A 19,206-nucleotide genomic window follows, 5' to 3' on the forward strand; every position below is an offset into this window, starting at 1 on the left:
GTTTCCAAAATAATTTAAGCAGCACTGTTTTTAACAATGATAATAATAAGAAATTTTTATTGAGCAGCATATTAGAATGATTTCTAAAGGATCATGTAACACTGAAGACTGGAGTAATGATGCTAACAATTCAGCTTTGCCCTCACAGGAATAAAGAACATTTTAAAACATATAAGAATAGAAAAGTTGATAACTGCCAATGGAGAAAGATGCCTTTTGCTTCCAGATGATGGCATCCAAGTTATGACATTTACCAACACTATCTTGACCCTTGGTCTGGAACATGTGCTAATAACTAGGTCACAGTTCTAACCACATGAAAGAAAGATTAGTTGTGCAATGCTGCAAAATGCACAAGACAAGACACCTGACATTTGAAAACTCTGAAGTGACTTGTTTTATTAAAGATATGTCACCATACCCCAAGAGCCATTGGTACACATATTCAGTTCGAGTAAATCTATTAATTCACATGCTTCTCAACTCTCCTGTTCAAAACTGACCCGACAAATGCTAACAGAGGCCCTATAATAATATATGTCCTCGCCCTGGGCTTTTGATCAATCTAGGTCAGTGTCACTCGGTTATCCATTGGAATATATGCACAAGGGATCTGTCCTTGCTAAAAACAAAATCAGAAAATGCATTTGCAAACAGAGCAAGCGGGAGAGCAAACACACACGGTGGAGCAGGCTAAAAGAACCAAAGACCTCTACCTATGTGGTGGACTAAGCTAAAGCACACAATCCCCTTCACCACCAAGAGCTGACAGTTAGGTGGAAAGGAACATTGAAGCAAAGCTATTTATATTCAATTATGTCTAAACATCTTATTATGATATCTATTGTGAGGAATTATCATGAGTCAATAACAGCTGAGTGTTTTAATTATACCCCATGTTGAGGGAAACAGAAAGCAAATAATGCTGCAAATCTACACACACACACACACACACACACACACACACACACACACACACACACACACACACACACACACACACACACACACACACACACACACACACACACGCACACACACACGCACGCAGACACGTTTTTCTATCATGGTGAGAACTAACCATTGACCTCTATTGTTTTTACACTGAATGAATGGTATTTTATATCCCCTAACCCTATAACTCTCACTGATTTAGACTCCTTGAATTAGGGCTGCACGATTTTGCTCAAATATTGTAATTGCAATTCATTTAAAAATTCATTTAAAAAAATTATTTTTACAATTAATCAGTTTTGGCATTTTCACATAAGCACAAATCAAGGGAATGTCAACTCATTCACAGGTTTATATAGTTTCCTGATTTAGTTTTATTTATTTATATTATTTATAATATACATTAACACAATCTCTACACTATAAAAAAAACAGTAAAACCTTAAGAAGGTAAAACATTGCTCACAGATTTTGTAACAGCAAATAGCTCAAGTGGCCTTGTAAAGGAACACACTGACTCTATTACACTCTCATTTGAGCAGAATATCTCAGTTGAGGTCACTAATGTTTGTCTGTGTTTTCAGATCATCAGCGTTTTTTGCCTGTTTATTCGCAGTGCACAAAGAGTGTGTATAAAACACTAAAGATTACGATTAAGTAAAACACTAGGTAGAAAATGTATCTGAGAAAATCTCTTTGAAATCTGGCAAACCCCAAGCATGAAATCTCGTGGAGGCTTTTTATCAATGCAAGTTAACAGAAATGTCAATAGAAGAAGAGAAAAGAAAAAAACTTCTTCAGGATAAATAACCAGAGAGCCAATATCACAGATGATTATGCTGAATTAATCAAAATAAGCAGATATCATGATCATGCATGGTTAAAAAATAAATTAATCGCACAGCCCTACCTTGAAATGATTAGGACCCATCTGACAATCTCAGTAATTCAAAGACCTATTCATTTGACATAAATACAAACTTTATGAACATTCCAGACTAATGTGCTTGTATCCACAAGAGAGACAAAATGCTACATTAAATTGAATGCAGTTACATAATTCATTTACCTCAATGAGGCAAAATGGAAATGCTATTTTTATTAACATCAGCATAACTCAAAGACCATAAATTAAACATTTGTGCTTGGCAACAAATGAATATGAAATGAATATGCACATCCAATTTGAAAATTTCTCTTTGATTTTTGGCCCTTTTGTTTAATTATGAAACCATCTGATGATCCAAGATGCAGACTTTCAAAAGTACCTCTGTTCTTTTTGTAAAATGATTATTGTCGCAGTGTTTCTGAACGGGAAGAGCTCTAGGACACAGGGCGTGGGAATGACAAATGAACGGCTCATATTATGAGTGCAATTGCGGAAACCAAGTATTGGGGCTAAATGCCAGGGATGTGATTGATCGAAAATATACCGCTTTCCCTGCTGATGCAGTCATTAAATAAACACAGCATCTGGAATCGGCTAGACACGAGCACGCCGTGTGCTCTTTTCCTCAGGCTAGTGATCCGCACGCACCCAGAGGCCAGCGAGCTCAGCTAAGGTCATCTCTCACGCTTCATGCTAAAAATATCAGTCGTCTGCTGTTAATACGAAGCCTCCGGGATGGTCGCAGTGATCCCGTTTACTCTTACATCTGCAATCTTGTCACACAGGAAAAGCTAAAGAGATGCTTCTCAAAATTGCTCCTTGTTTTTCTGCCTGGGTTGCGCAGCCCGTGGGATGGAGGAAGTGTCTCGTCATGCGTGGAGACAGCAAGATGCCTGTAACTAATCTAACTGACAGCCTCTCAGACACAGATCACAGGGCTGATGGGAGAGAATGGTGGAGCAGGGAACTTTCCAAGCAGATTAATTTATAAAGAAGTTCTTATGTGGCTCATGAGAGGCCCCTGCCTGACATGGGATAGCCCATCTCATCTTTAGAAACAAATACTTCTTAAGATAAATCTAGAAAATTCTGTCCTCATTTACTAAACCTCATTTTGTTCCAAAACAATTTTTTTTTATTATTATTATTTTTTGTCATGCAGTTACAATGAATGGTAATTGAGGCTTTCATTTAGTAGGTTCAGCAATTTTTTACAGACAGAATCCAGTCATTTCAATAGGAATCCACGTGACTGAATTTAACCATGCAGACTTTGTATTGTGTTCAGGTTGGTCAAGTGGAATCACCAGACTGACCAACGGAAAGCTATTCGAACTTCTAAAGCTGTGCTTCATACATTGCTACACTATTGACAATGGACCTTCTTTTGTCTGCAAAATTTTGCTAATGGACCACACCTTAAGTCTTTTGAAATAATACAATAACTTTTAGTAAGGAATTTAAGTTTATATTCAGTGATAATACTTCCCTCTAATAGCTATTAATCACTGCTAATGGAACAGGAGAGTCATGAGTCAGAAGAACTAAATCTGACCTGGTTTGTGAATGAATCATCAGACCAACCGATTTAATAAAAAGATATCACTCAAAAGAATAATTTGTTCATGAATCAGACATTACTTCTCTCATTATCTCCTGAGAACATATCAAAGAGGCTAAGGCTAGATGATTTTAATTCAATGACGACTTAAATTCTGGTCTGTTCCTCAACTATTTATCTAACAAAGCTATTATGTGGCTCCAGAAGACTCGCATATTTAATGCTAAAGTCATACAGACTACTTTTATGAGACTTTTAAGGTGCTTTTGCATTCATTTTGAAGCTTGAAAGCTTCAGTCCCAATTCAGTGATACTGGACTAAAATACATTTTCAAGAATTTCTCCAGTGGGCTCCACAGAAAGAAAGAAAAAAGTCATTCAGCTTTGGAACGACATGATGGTGATAAAATGTGTTGTTTAATGTCTGATGCAGTAAGCACAAACAACAGTGAGGACAACACTTCACATTTGCCTGTCACATGTTTTACCGCTTTCTCTTCTCAGCATTGCTTTTATTTTTCTGCAGAACAGTACTTTCCCTGCCGTGGCCAATGGGGAGAGAAACCATACTGAAGAGGTGAAAGAAAGTAGCAGTGGAAGAGAGAAGCCGAGAGAGTCTCAACTGTCACTTTCAATTTCTTGTATCATAAATGGTACTTATGGTCGAATATACGTATCTACCTGAGAGAGGAACTTTGAGTGGAACAGAAGACTAAAGCTCTACGACACATCAAAGGGTCACTCCATGTTATCATCAGGATAAGACAGAGAAGAATAGGATAGGATAAGAAAAGGCTATGTATGTCCAACACATCATATTATGACTTAACAAATGTTCTTTGCCATTATCAAAGCAATATTCATTCATCCATCATTACACATAACTTTAATAAATATGGCATGATGGACATATATAAGACCTTCTGGAGTGCACTTGAGGGACTTATGGATTTTGTTTTATTCGTTTTAACCAATTTAGCTAATGCAAAAATCATGTATGATTTCAGACTATAAATATTTAATTCCAGCAGTGACAGGATTGAAATACAACATTGAGGAAACTTCACTCTTGGCATAGATGGGATGAAAAGTGAGCGAGAGTTTTTACAAAGCAATACTGTTGCCATGTGCACTTTCAGCGACTTACACTGGTGATGGTATCAAACATCAGAAAAACAAATATACAGATGCACCCTGCTCTTCTCCCTTGAGGAGAACAGCTGAATTCCCCGCTGTTGTCGGTATATTATAAGAAATCGTGAGTACAGGGAAACAGGATCCCTCCTGTGAACACAATGAGGGTAGCAAGCCCAGTCTGTGCCCTATTTACAAAGACTATGTCCAAATGAATAGTCACTACAGGGGAAACCAGAGAAGAAAGCATATCTATCCACCTCACCGCTGACAGAAACTGTTTTCTCTTGTAAAGATAAATTGACTTTGTTTGCAACACCTGCAGACTCCTAAGTTTTAACTGAGAACAGAACATTCAGTCCTAAAGTGCATATAAACTCACTATTCCTTCAATATGATACAGGAATATGGACATTTATTGCTCATTACACCTCCATACTGTTCTTGATTCTAATAATAAAAGGCCAAAAGTGTTTTTTTTATCATTTCCTTTTCCTCTAAAGTTAACTTCCTAAAGCAAAAGTGCAACTTTTAAAACCACTATCAGAAACTTTCCTCAAGCTTACCACTGTAAAGTTTCCGGCCGAGCAGTTCTGCCCACTGAAGTTGCAGCTCTTCAGCATCTCTTCCAGCTGGTGACCCGTCCGGTTAAAGATGTCCTGCATGTCCGGTGCTGGATACTCCAAATCGGTGGGCTTGTGGCCGTCCTTGTTTTTTGGGGGCAAGCCGGTCAGGTTGGCCAGGTGGTAGATGTCGGCGTCGGTAAGAGCGGAAAAGCGGAAACGGTTGATGTTGCAGATGGTCACGGCAGGGAACACCATCTCCGGGGTGGCCTCCTCGTTCAGCGCAGTGACGTGAGGATGCTCCAGGTAGGAGATGGCACACTTTGCCGCCTGGTACAGAAAGAGAGCCAGGGACACCAGAAACGCAAGAGCCCAGAGGGTCTGTCTGACGCCCAGCCGGCCCGACACAAAGATGTGGTTAATTCCATGGAGAGAGCTAGCACTGGCAAAGCCGGCCAGGTCCTTGACTGGGGGGCTGCAGCTCTCCTCAATCAGGCTCTCTTTGTCCCCATCCTGGTTGCCTTTTTGCTTCTCATCCTCCTCTGCAAATTTGATTTTGCAAACAAATTCGATCGGCATGTGGGCAGCCAGGTCTGCGTTTGGGATGCTTGGATAACAGCTTGGAGCCCCAGTTTCCACTAACTCCCGTTGCTCTGACGAACAAGATCTCAACTCCAGAAAGAAAAGAAGGGAAAAAAAGGCATGCAGAGCGAGAGCGAGGGCGGCTGTTGCAGTCGCGTGCAGTGGAGGGAATTGCCTCTGTCTCTCAGTTCCAGCTCTTCAGTGCTGATGCTCGTGGTGCTGTGCTCGGACTGCTCATCTGAGCACTTGTTCAGCACGCTTACGAGTCCTGCTTACCAGCTGTGATACACCTAGGAAAACAAACAACAACAACAACAACAAAAAAGCATTTACCAAACCTCTTCTTTGCTTTATAGACACAGATGAAAATGCAGCATTTTGGCTCAAGCTAAAAGAGGCTGGGGGGGCTTCTTAATAATTCATGAGGAAGCAACACTGTGATTATTTCCTCTTCACCAGCACAAGCAGCGGCAACTCAAACACCCCCCACGCTCTCAGTCCTCTCGCTTTCTCTCTCCGTCTCCGTCTCCCTCTCTCTCTCTCTCTCTCTCTTACACACACACACACACACACACACATACGCGTACATATACACTCGCAGCCCCCTCTCGTTCGCTCGCTCTCTCACTTAATCCACTTGTTTGAGATGCTTTCTTACCCCTTGACCAGAATAAGTTGCCATCAAAGGCTGCTTCGCTGAACATCCCGGACAAGATGAGAACGTCGGGAGGGTCAGTGGATTTTAATGTCGGCCCCCCACCCATCCACTCCCACCTTAGTCCCAGAAGACATCCTAATTGCGACAATAATGAGGCGTGAGGAGTGAGCATAAACAGCTCACAACTCTGAACAATCAATCTTCAAGAAAAAAAAACAAAGAAAAAGGGAAAAAGAGAAAGAAAGGATATTGATTGTGCAGAAGCATCAGTCAAAGATTAAGGAAAGCAGTACAATGGTCCTTTCTTATCAGGAATTAATGGTAGCATCACCGGGCTCCGGCACGAATTTAAATTAGTGCCTGTCTCCCGATCTAGGATCGGATGACACAGAAGATGCAGAAAATAACGTATTGATCTTGACCCTACTTTCACACTTTTTAGCTTCTTTCATAGGCGAGCACTCTTGTGCTGTTAATAGTGTTTTTCTATTGCCAAACAAAATTATGTAAAATGCATCTCCCTAATGCATAGTTTTCTTCTATAAATGCAATTAGCTTAACAGGTCACATCTCTGTGGGATGAAACGTTTGGAGAAAAGCAGTGTTTTTAGGCTTATCGAAAGGCATTTAAAATTCTAGAACCAAAACAAACTTTTTGATCTCTCTTACTTAGTACTGATTAGTATTAAGCATGTACAGCAGCATACATACACATACAGTGTACAACAGTATACATAAATGTATGTATGTTACATAAAATGGATGCATAACATTAAATAAATGTAAAATAAAATAAATGTATGTATATACTGTATTGAATAAAATTAAATAAATGTAAAATAAAATAATTGTACAGTAGGCTATGTATATACTGTACCAGATAGATAGATAGATAGATAGATAGATAGATAGATAGATAGATAGATAGATAGATAGATAGATAGATAGATAGATAGATAGATAGATAGATAGATAGATGGCACAAGCTGATTGGTCTTTGGTGATCCTGCAGCCAATGAGATTACTTGCTCAACATTTAAATAGTCTGGCTCATTGTGTATAAGTCTAAATTCTGAGTAATTTGAGCATAAAACGGACATTCCCGAAAACTCTCCACCAGGTTCACAAATGCTTCGTAAACATCAGATTTTATGGTTAAACGTGTGTATGTTAATGAATACCAAACATTTGTAGATCGGGTGCGTGTGCACACTTATTCAAAATGACCATAATCCCACCTATGAATTACAACTACCAAAATTACCTGTCTGGGAACGATGTGGAATCTTCTGCACTCCCTTTTTAGGTTTAACAACAAACATTTCGTTTAATGTGTGTCCACCAAATGTTTTTAGCCAGCTAAAAAAAAATGTCAGGGGCTCTTCTTAAAATGGCCAGTTGGGGGCACTTAAGAGCACTTAGGAACCGCATTGTTCCCTTTCATAGTCACAACGAGTTCCGTTGTGATGACTAATGGGGTTTCACTTAGAAAGCCTATCGACTTCGAGTATTACAAAACGAGTCAATGGCAAAGAAATGCCATGGGTCTGCGGAATTTGCATCGCGTGTCTCCGCCCCACCTCTTGGGTATAAAAGGAGGACGCGGGCAACATGCAGATATGTTTCCGCTTCGGAGCCAAGAGGATCTCTTCACTCCACAGCCATTTCTGACTTCACTTTACGAGACAAGCGACTCTCCGGTGTTGGTGTGACGGCGATTTCCAGTGAGTTCACACTGCCTGCTGATCTGTGCAGTGATCTGCCAGTGAGTGTTTCTCCCTGGTCGCTTCAACATCTGCAGAGTTTTTTCCTCTCACAAAAGAGCTTTGGACGCGGCACGTCTTTTTAAAGATGCCTCGCCCTTGCACTTCTGGTTTGGTCAACACATTTCCGACTCTGATAGGCACATTCTCTGCTCTGCGTGTTTGGGAATTGATCACGCTAGAGCGGCATTTGTGGATGACTCATGTTCTCTCTGCGGGAACATGACCATCGCGTCATTACGGTCGAGACTCAATGATCTCGCTAGAGAGAGAGTCCCCTCACCCACACCCCAATCTACAGCCTCCACGAGAGGTGGTACTTTGGCTGATGGCCAGGGTGACCTGAGGGTGATGGTGTGGAACAAAACACAGACGATTCGTCCTAGGCCCACGACCCCCTCTTCAGTGATGCATCCCGTGAACAATCAGAGGATGCCCGCGGGCTCGTTTTCAGATGCCCCGCGGGTTTCCTTTGATGTTCCAGAGGAGGATCTGATGTCCATCGCATCATCACAGGGCGGGCAAGAAACTTCAGGAAGTGAAGATTCGGCAGTGCTGCCACCTGCCGGGTGTGCATTTGGCATTTGTAGAGTCGGATTCTGGGATGACGACAACGCTTTCCCGGGCCGCAGCGAGCATCAGTGGAACCCTCCACCCTGTCCTGAGCGCTTGCTGCTGGACGATTGTTTTTTGGGTGCGGCCGCTGACACCCGTCGGCGTCCAACCCCAACACCTTTCTTCCCGGATGTGCATGAGGAGATCTAGAAATCCTGAAAGACCCCCATATCTTCCCGCGATCCCTCGTTGATCTCCTCCGCCTTTCCTCCCCTCGACGGGGCCACTGCCAATGGGTACACTGGGGTTCCCCCGGTTGAACTTTCTGTTGCAATTCAACTGTGTACTCAGAGTGCTTCTCGAGGCGACCGTAAGCACCCGTCCGAAGCCTGTAGGTTCTTGTCTATGCTTGTGGCGAGATCCTATAGAGCCGCTGGACAGGCAGCCGCCTCACTGCATGCCATGGCCATTCTGCAGGTCTAACAGGCCAAGATGCTCAGGGACATGCACAAGGGTAGGACTGACCCAGGGCTCTTTGATGAGCTGCGTGCCACCACTGACCTTGCTCTCCGAGCGACGAAAGTGGCCGCACGCTCCCTGGGTCATGTGATGTCCACCAATGTGGTCCAGGAGCAACACCTGTGGCTTAACCTGGCCGATATGCAGGGTGCTGACCGAACTCGTCTGCTTGACACCCCCACATCCCAGGCCGGCCTCTTCAGCGGTGTTGATGAGGACTTTGAACAACAGTCCTCGCCACCCACGGACCTCGCCACTCTCGTCTCCCTCTGTCACAGAGTTCTCGGACGACAGTGTGTGCTGCCCCAGGGCCGCACCACTCTCGTCCCCCTCTGTCGCCAGACCCCTGGCAGAGTAGGCCCCCGTGGAACGCTGGTACTCCCCTGGCCTCCTCTGTCAGGATGCGGTTAATAACCTTGCCCCCACACCAGGACGCTATGCCACCCACGTCCGGGCTGGTCATTGCCCTTCGCTGCACCACCGAGGGGACATCTGTAGTTCGCATGACCCCGCTGGCACAGTTCTTGGGAGCCTGGCTAGAGCTTCCCAACCTGTCCAGCTGGGTCAGCCGAACTATCAGGCTCGGCTATGAGATTCAGTTCGCACGGTCTCCTCCCTGCTTCAGGGGAGTCCGCTCCACTATGGTCGGTGGCAATGCCTCTATCATGAGAGTGGAGGTTGCCACACTACTGGCGAAGGTTGCGATCAAGACTGTCCCTCCAGCCAAAATGAGGTCCTGGTTTTACAGCCCCTACTTCATTGTCCCGAAGAAATCTGGTGGGTTATGACCAATCCTGGACCTACGTGTCTTGAACCGCTCCCTTCACAGGCTGCCGTTCAAGATGCTCACTGCCAAACGCATTTTCTAATGTGTGAGGCCACAGGATTGGTTTGCAGCGATCGACCTGAAGGACACCTATATCCATGTCTCCATTTTCCCTCGACACAGACCGTTCCTGCGGTTTTCTTTCGAGGGGCAGGCATATGTGACCCGTCACAGAAACCAGGGACACAAGTCGGCAGCACAACTTTCGAGCAAAATGAGAAAGAAGAGTTTTTTTTCAAAATTGGTGATTTTCAATTTTTTGGAGAATCTGTTAATTGAAATCACGAAGAAGCCTCTCCATGTTTGAGATAGCAGTATTGGTATATTTAAAAGCTTACATTTTGAGGTTGAAATCGGCTTGTTTTCGGAGATTCTAGCATGCAGTAGGGGCGTGGCGTGTCATTGTCTGTGTGTATTTCCATACTGAATAACCCGGCGCTTTTGCCCCCGCCCTCCAAGTCAACCACATGGCTACTTATTATGCTGTGCTCTGGCCAGCTCTCTCTGATATCAAAATTCAATGAAGATGGATGCCGCAAAGATTGTCGCAGACGAGATGAACCGTCTGGCAGTTACACCGAAAATGTTTTCGCCGCACTTCGTGGGCTCGGGAAACTGAACCGGAGGTATGGGCGCAGCGCGCTCGCCCTCAGTGCTTCAATACGGCGGCTCGGCTCGCTGACAGCGGTGGCTGGCTGTTTCATATGTGACGGAGAATCGAAATAGAGGATGCAGTTAAGACCTTTGCTGCTGCGATGAAGGCCTGCCGTGCGTGTTTCTGAAATGTAAGTTAAGCTTCATTTGCTCTTTAGTCGTTATTTAAGATGCTGAACCTGCTGATGATATAATGTGCTTGCGGACATTTCATTTGTGTGTGTATACGCACATAAGAAAGTGGTGTAAAGAGATTTGCAACAGTAATTTGAGGAGGTGAAATGTGATTATTTGGAAAATTGCAGAAATGACTGCTTAAAGAAAAATGCCAGCAGGCATTTGCCTCCTACATAAACTTTAATATTGTTGACATTTTGGGCACACGAGCGTTGCGTACTATTTGCGCTATATGTAGGCCTATGGCTTATTGGTCTTTGTTTGTTGTTGTTGGTTTTGCGTTATATGTATATGGCATATTGGTCTTTGTGTGTTGTTGCTGGTTTTGCGTTATACTGTATGTATATGGCATATTGGCCTTTGTGTGTTGTTGCTGGTTTTGCGTTATATGCAGGCTATATGGCATATTGGTCTTTGTGTGTTGTTGCTGGTTTTGCGTTATATGTATATGGCATATTGGTCTTTATGTGTTGTTGCTGGTTTCGCGTTATATGCAGGCTATATGGCATTATTGGTCTTTGTGTGTTGTTGCTGGTACGTTGCAAATAGAGGGGCAGCACAATTGTTTTTCGCCTAGTGCGGCAGAAGTGCACTCATTCGAAGTGTAAAAAAAGCTGTAAAGCACATGGAGGAGCTTTACAGGGGGTATGGCTTATCTAAATGAGATGTAAATGAGCCCTATTGTCACCCCCAGCAGCAGAGACAGGTGAGAACTGCACAATCTTTAGCTCGTTTTCTCCTCTTTGAGCTTTTTTAAGTGCCTACTTTAAAATGGCCACAACTTCTCCAAATATTATCAGATTTCCACATGTTACACATCGTTGGAAAGCTTGGATATTACACTCTCAGAATCTATGAATAACTCAAAATGCCCCAGAACCGACTTGTGTCCCTAGTTTCCGTGACTGGTCACATATCAGTACACGGTTCTCCCATTTGGGCTAGCCCTGTTTCCTCGCATCTTCACGAAGGTCGTCGAGCCCTTTTTCCACTACGGGAACACGGGGTTCACATCCTGAACTATCACGATGACTGGCTGATCTTAGCTCACTCTTGAGACCAGGTTTGCGAACACAGTGATCTAGTGCTCCGGCACCTAGCTCGTCTGGGCCTTCGGGTCAACTGGGAAAAGAACAAATTTTGCCCCGTGCAGAGGATCTCTTTTCTCGGTATGGAAATCGACTCGGTCGCCATGTCCGCTCAGCTTACGAGCAAGCACGCGCAGTCATTGCTGACTTGCCTGAGAAAAATCGAGGGAAAGAGTGTGGTTCCACTGAAGTTATTTCAGAGGCTCCTGGGGCATTTGGCATCTGCAGCCGCAGCAACGCCGCTCGGATTGCTTCATACGAGACCGCTTCAGCTCTGGCTTCACGACCGAATCCTGAGGTGGGCATTGCAACACAGCACTCTCCGAGTTCCAGTGACTCCGACCTGCCATCAGACCTTCACCCCATTGTCGAACCTCAGCTTTCTATGGGCCAGAGTGCCCCTGGAACGAGTTTCCAGGCATGTTGTTGTCTCGACAGATGACTTCACCATGGCCTGGGGCACCATGTGCAATCGACATGCTGCCGCGGGCTCCTGGACAGGACCCCTGCGCCTTTGGCATGTCAATTGCCTCGAGTTGCTGGCAGTACGCCTTGCTCTGCACCGCTTCCTTGCGTTGCTCAAGGGTCAACACGTACTACTCAGACAATACCGTGACAGTCATACATCAACCGACAAGGTGGTCTGCACTCCCGCCGTATGTCGCAACTCGCCTGCCACCTCTTCTTATGGAGTTAGAAGCATCTGAGGTCGCTTCGAGCCATTTATATTCTGGGAACCCTGAACTGTGCAGCCAACGAGCTGTCACGGCTTCAGCCTCTTCCCGGAGAATGGCGACTCCATCCCCAGTCGGTCCAGCTGATTTGGGATCAGTTCGGGGACACTCAGGTAGACATGTTTGCCTCCCACGACTCGTCCCATTGCAACCTGTATTACTCCCTGACCGAGGGCACGTTCGGCACGGATGCACTGGCGCACAGCTGGCTGCGGGGCCTCCGCAAATATACGTTTCCCCCAGTGAGCCTTCTTGCACAGACCCTGTGCAAGATCAGGGAGGACGAGGATCAGGTCATCTTGGTTGCGCCTCACTGGCCCACCCGGACCTGGTTCTCCGAACTTGTACTCCTCGCGACAGCATCTCGCTGGCCATTTCCTCTGAGGAATGACCATCTTTCTCGCAGATGGGAGTTTTACTTACTCAAACATGTTCTGAGGGCAGAAAGGAAAATGATTGGTTTACAGATACAACCAATGAAACTGAAGCAAAGGCGGGGTCAAGACGTTTGAACGTGCGGAAGGATTAGTCCGGAATACAAGACAAACAGATGTTCGTGGGAGAAAGCTTTTATTGCAAGGTAGTGATGTTACTATATTTTGTTAAAATTCATCATCTTTTAACGTTTATTAAGATAATCTGCGAACATTAAAATGTACAGAACTAATAATCATCGTCTAAATATCGTTTTGTATGCATTTTGATTCAACTCTTAATCAGTTGACCATAACAAAGCTGCATAGGGGGTAACTGGTGTAAAACATGCTTTTCCAATGCTACCTCGCTGTGTGTGAAAATTATATGTGACAACAGAACTCGTTCAAATCTCCGCGACATTTCAACGGTCAAACTGATACATCTCCCGCCCTAGTAAGTTACTGCTCTCAGGGCAGGAGAACTCAATGGATTCACATCGCTGTTATTTTAGTGTATTACGCGCTGCTCTCAGGGCATGATTGCTCAATAGATGAAAATCACTGTTATTTTTAGTGTATTGCCCGCTGCTCTCAGGGCAGGAGTACTCAATAGATTAAAATCGCTGTTATTTTTAGTGTATTACGCGCTGCTCTCAGGGCAGGAGTACTCAATAGTTTCAAATCGCTGTTATTTTAGTGTATTACGTGCTGCTCTCAGAGCAGGAGTACTCAATAGATTCAAATTGCAGTTATTTTACTGTATTACGCGCTGCTCTCAGGGCAGGAGTACTCAGTGGATTCGAATCGCTGTTATTTTAGTGTATTACCCGCTGCTCTCAGGGCAGGAGAACTCAATAGATTCAAAGCGCTGGAATTTTTAGTGTATTACGCGCTGCTCTCAGGGCAGGAGTACTCAGATTCAAATCGCTGTTATTTTAGTGCATTACATGCTGCTCTCAGGGCAGCAGTTCTCAGTACATTAAAATCGCTCATTTTAGTGTATAATGCGCTGCTCTCAGGGCAGGACTACTCAATGGATTCAAATGACTGTTGTAGTGTATTACATACTGTTCTCAGGGCAGCAATACTCAATAGATTAAAATCGCTGTTATTTTAGTGTATTACATGCTGTTCTCAGGGCAGGAGTACTCAATAGAATCAAATCACAGTTATTTTAGTGTATTGCACGCTGCTCTCAGGGCAGGAGTACTCAATAGAATCAAATCGCAGTTATTTTAGTGTATTAAGCACTGCTCTCAGCGCTGCTCTCAGGGCAGGAGTACTCAATGGATTCAAATCGCTGTTATTTTAGTGTATTACGCGCTGCTCTCAGGGCAGGAGTACTCAATAGATTAAAATCGCTCTTATTTTAGTGTATTACGCGCTGCTCTCAGGGCAGGAGTACTCAATAGATTAAAATCGCTCTTATTTTAGTGTATTAAGCGCTGCTCCCAGGGCAGGAGTACTCAATAGATTAAAATCGCTGTTATTTTTATTACGTGATGCTCTCAGGGCAGGAGTACTCAATAGATTCAAATCGCTGTTATTTTTAGTGTATTACGTGCTGCTCTCAGAGCAGGAGTACTCAATAGATTAAAATCGCTGTTATTTTAGTGTATTACGTGCTGCTCTCAGAGCAGGAGTACTCAATAGATTCAAATTGCTGTTATTTTAGTGTACTACACGCTGCTCTCAGGGCAGGAGTACTCAATAGATTAAAATCGCTGTTATTTTTAGTGTATTACGCGCTGCTCTCAGGGCAGGATTGCTCAATGGATAAAAATTGCTGTTATTTTAGTGTATTACGCGCTTCTCTCAGGGCATGGAGTACTCAATAGATTCAAATCGCTGTTATTTTAGTGTATTAAGCGCTTCTCTCAGGGCAGGAGTACTCAATAGATTCAAATCGCTGTTATTTTAGTGTATTACGTGCCGCTCTCAGGGCAGGAGTACTCAATAGATTAAAATCACTGTTATTTTGGTGTATTACACGCTGCTCTTAGGGCAGGAGTACTCAATAGATTCAAATCGCTTTTATTTTAGTGTACTACGTGCTGCTCTCAGGGTAGGAGTACTCAATAGAATTAAATTGCTCCAGTATAGTGATGGGGGCGCTTTACTGTTAAAAAGTACCGTCTTTCGGATGAGATGTTAAACCGAGGTCCTGACTCTCTGTGGTCATTAAAAATCCCAGGATGTCCTTCGAAAAAGAGTAGGGGTGTAACCCCCGGCATCATGGCCAAATTTGCCCCTTGGCCTCTGTCCATCATGGCCTCCTAATCATCCCCATATACTGAGTGGCTTCATCACTGTCTCCTCTCCACCAGTAAGATGGTGTGTGGTGGGCGTTCTGGTGCAGTCACATCATCCAGGTGGTGCTGCACATTGGTTGTGGTTAAGGAGATTCCCCCCTTCAATGTAAAGCACTTTGAGTACCCAGAAATGCATTATATGTAACAAATTATTTTAAAATATTATAATAAAAAAAATCATAATTTCCATGGGTCTAGTCTACTCCTTACATCTGTTTGTTTTAAGTTTGAATCAGGTCTTCTCCGTTGGAGTAAATTTGCCAGTGTCACAAAAAATTGTGGTTCCTAGAAATTAGGTCCTGCAATATTCAGATATTGCAGGAATTTTGTATTGTTACTATGTGCTGCTATAATTGCATTGGATAAACTAAGCTAAGGTCTAGAATAATTACATCTTCTCTATACTAATCATTGTTAATTATTTTAAAAAAACACTCATAAAAGCATTCAGAAACATAGCTGTCAGCTCCCAGGGAATTCTTCAGGGCATCACTGTTGTAAAACTAAAGCAAAGTTGTAACACAGGAAGTCCCATAATTTACAGTGTACCAAATATTTACTCCCACAGTTGTTCTATAGGTATCACTTTATTTTTCCTGTTCCCTATATTATGTACATATTATAGTAACTGGGTAATAACAAGGTAGTCACCCTGAATCTACCCCCAAACCTAACTGGGCTAACATGGGTTAAGGTTAGGTTTGGGTTTAGGTTCAGGGTGACTACCTTGTTATTACCCTGTTACTAAGTCTCACCTTATATTATCTAGTACTTTCTTAGGTAAGTGCACATACTGTAAAAAAAAAAAAAAAAGTAACCATTCTATATAGCATTGATATTTTTGGTATATTTTTTTCCCAGTTTATTTTTTGCTGGTTTTATAGTCTAGTAAATCTATACACAATTTTACGGGTATTTGATTATTTTTAATCGTTTCCTTGTTACATCAGTAGACCATTTATTTTCGGTTTATTATTTACTTGTTCTTTTATCTCATTCTTTAGTTACCTGACTGAGCTGGCAGAAACTGGATGAATCAAAGGAGCAAACACTGAAGAGGCCTCTGATGCTGCCCAGTCTATGATTGCAAAAGGCCTGGATGCAAAGATGGAGAACGTTTGGTTCCACCTGATACAAGCGCACAATCTCACAGAGTTGAGTTTGTGATGCATAAATCCTAATGCGGATCTATGTGCAAACAATTAATTTTCTTACTAGGTATTGCAGAGAACAAGGACTTGTAATTTAAAGAGTGCACAAAGCCTGTAGGCCGAAATGTGTGTACTTAGGGGGGTTTTGAATCGTCACACCTTTAGTACAATGAGGGAAATTGTAATTAACTGATTGGTCAGTTTGAACGTCTCACATTTGGGTTGCTCTGGCCCTTTCATTCTCTGGCTCTCTCTCTCTTTGTCTCTTACTCTACACTCTCTATCTTTCAGTTAACATTTTACATATATACTGTGTACAATTAATGGTAGAAGTTATTATCTCATCTATTTTGTAACTATTTTAAGTGTAACCATAACCATATATTGTCATTAAACCCTTTCCATTACAAAAAAATGTTCGAACTAGTTTTGGTATTGATTTTGAAGGGCTACCTATTGCAATACAATATCATCACACTATATCAACGCCTTCCCACATATTTACAATATATCTATTGTAACTGTGCTTATTTCCGTCTTTGGCGTAAGTACATTACATTTATTCATTTAGCTGACGATTTTATCTAAAGCAACTTACAATTGCGAGATATGTCACAGGTTGCACGCCTCTGGAGCAACTAGGGGTTAAGTGTCTTGCTCAGGAACACATTGGTGTCTCACAGTGGATTCAAACCCGGGTCTCTCACACAATAAGCATGTGTCTTATCCACTGCGCCATCACCACCCCAAGTAGAAGTGGGTGGTAATAGACAAGAATACCATTTTCTATTATCTTACTAATAATCAAGCGTAGCGTCAGTGGTCCTGACAGAAACGTTCCTTTAGTCATCGGCAATCCTGCAGCCTGAACCCTAATCCACCCTTAGAAATGGAATGGAATTTTGAAATGGAAAATGCGTAGGAACCCTGTTTTACCTTGCTTTTACTGTCTTTTCATTCAATGACTGTTGTGGAGATTCTTTGTTTAAGAACAAAATGAAAGAACAAACGTTGATTGTAAATAATCATTTCACTAATTATATTTTTAATTAATTAATTAATTTAACTTTTAATATTAGTCCAATGTTACAATAAAATAATCAATTCACATATAATTGATTTTCCTTTTTTTAAACTATTACAAAATATTTCCAGTGAATTAAATTTACAAAACAGCAACATATCACCAAAAATGCAGAGCAAAGATGTATCATTAAAGTTCCTGTAAAATTAAAATTAAGTATGTATTCTGAGTTTGTCACACCACAGAAAAATTTGTTATTAGCCACTCAGCCAAATTTTAATGATAAAAAAGCCACAAGTACATAAAATAAGCTTTCAAAATCCTGAAAAAATGAGCAGTAGTCTGCTCTCAAACGCTGGGGGCGTGTCCGCTGGCTGCGCTGAAACTACGCCCACACACGGTAAAGCTGCCGTCGCCACACTCAACTGTCACCGCTACAGCCGGAATGGATGAATTTAGCAGAGTTACTGTGGACTACCTACTATAATTATAACTTAAGCACACAAGGCAACTTACACTCATTTGTGGGCACGAACTACCGATGATGGCAACAGTTGTCGGCACGAAGGGAGGATGAAGGCCGAGGCAGGTGATAGTCGGTTCGGCCCCATTCACCAGTAACAGTGGATTATCAGTGAATCCAACTTGGTTCCGACGAAAGTTTACAAAACTACCCTGTGTAAAATGTCATTGAACTTGAATGTGCTTCCCATTAAACCAGGCCCAAGGCCATGGGTCGCCTTGCCAAAGGTCTGCCAGTTCCTCCTTAAATACCCAAAGTGTACGTCTTCCTGCAATTGAAATGCATAAAGATTTTGGTTTCAATGTACACTGACAGTCATTAAAAAACAACAACGTAAAATGTATTTAAACTGCAGATTTCAGTTTTGGTTGGATATTAAACAATGAAAATCCTCATTATCAAATATATCCTGGAATACTTTCTTTTGTGGAGTAAACTTGGTGCCAGGAATGTTAATGAAACATACTAACCTAACCTGAGAGCAGTGTGTAATACACTAAAATAACAGTGATTTGAATCTATTTAGTAGGCTACTCCTGCCCTGAGAGCAGCAAGTAATACACTAAAATAACACCGATTTTAATCTATTGAGTACTCCTGCCCTGAGCGCAGCAAGTAATGCACTAAAATAACAGCGATTTGAATCTACTGAGTGCTCCTGCCCTGAGAGCAGCGAGTAATACACTAAAATAACAGTGATTTGAAACTGTTGAGTACTCCTGCCCTGAGAGCAGCGCGTAATAAACTAAAATAACAGCAATTTGAATCTATTGAGGACTCCTGCCCTGAGAGCAGCGCGTAATAAACTAAAATAAAAGTGATTTGAATCCATTGAGTACTCCTGCCCTGAGAGCAGCGCGTAATACACTAAAAATAACAGCGATTTTAATCTACTGAGTACTCCTGCCCTGAGAGCAGCGTGTAGTACACTAAAATGACAGCGATTTGAATCCATTGAGTACTCCTGCCCTGAGAGCAGTACGTAATACACTACAATAAAAGTGATTTTAATCTGTTGAGTACTCCTGCCCTGAGAGCAGCGCGTAATACACTAAAATAGCTGTGATTTGATTCTATTGAGTACTCCTGCCCTGAGAGCAGCGTGTAATACGCTAAAATAACA

The 19,206-nt window shown here is 42.6% G+C and overlaps 1 protein-coding gene across 1 annotated transcript in view; it reads right to left on the reverse strand.

The window, feature by feature from the left end:
• Positions 1–6,248, reverse strand: part of asic4a (acid-sensing (proton-gated) ion channel family member 4a) — a 185,309-nt gene extending 179,061 nt beyond the window's left edge. Inside the window, exon 1 of the mRNA XM_077216169.1 lies at positions 5,105–6,248. Coding sequence (XP_077072284.1) covers positions 5,105–5,680 — 576 coding nt within the window. The 5' untranslated portion in view covers positions 5,681–6,248. The remainder of the gene's footprint in view (positions 1–5,104) is intronic.
• Between the last annotated feature and the right edge of the window lie 12,958 nt (positions 6,249–19,206).

The sequence above is a fragment of the Siphateles boraxobius genome, unplaced genomic scaffold (genome assembly GCF_051911475.1).
Source record: "Siphateles boraxobius isolate OS27281-9 unplaced genomic scaffold, OSU_SipBor_1 7, whole genome shotgun sequence".
NCBI lineage: Eukaryota > Metazoa > Chordata > Actinopteri > Cypriniformes > Leuciscidae > Siphateles > Siphateles boraxobius.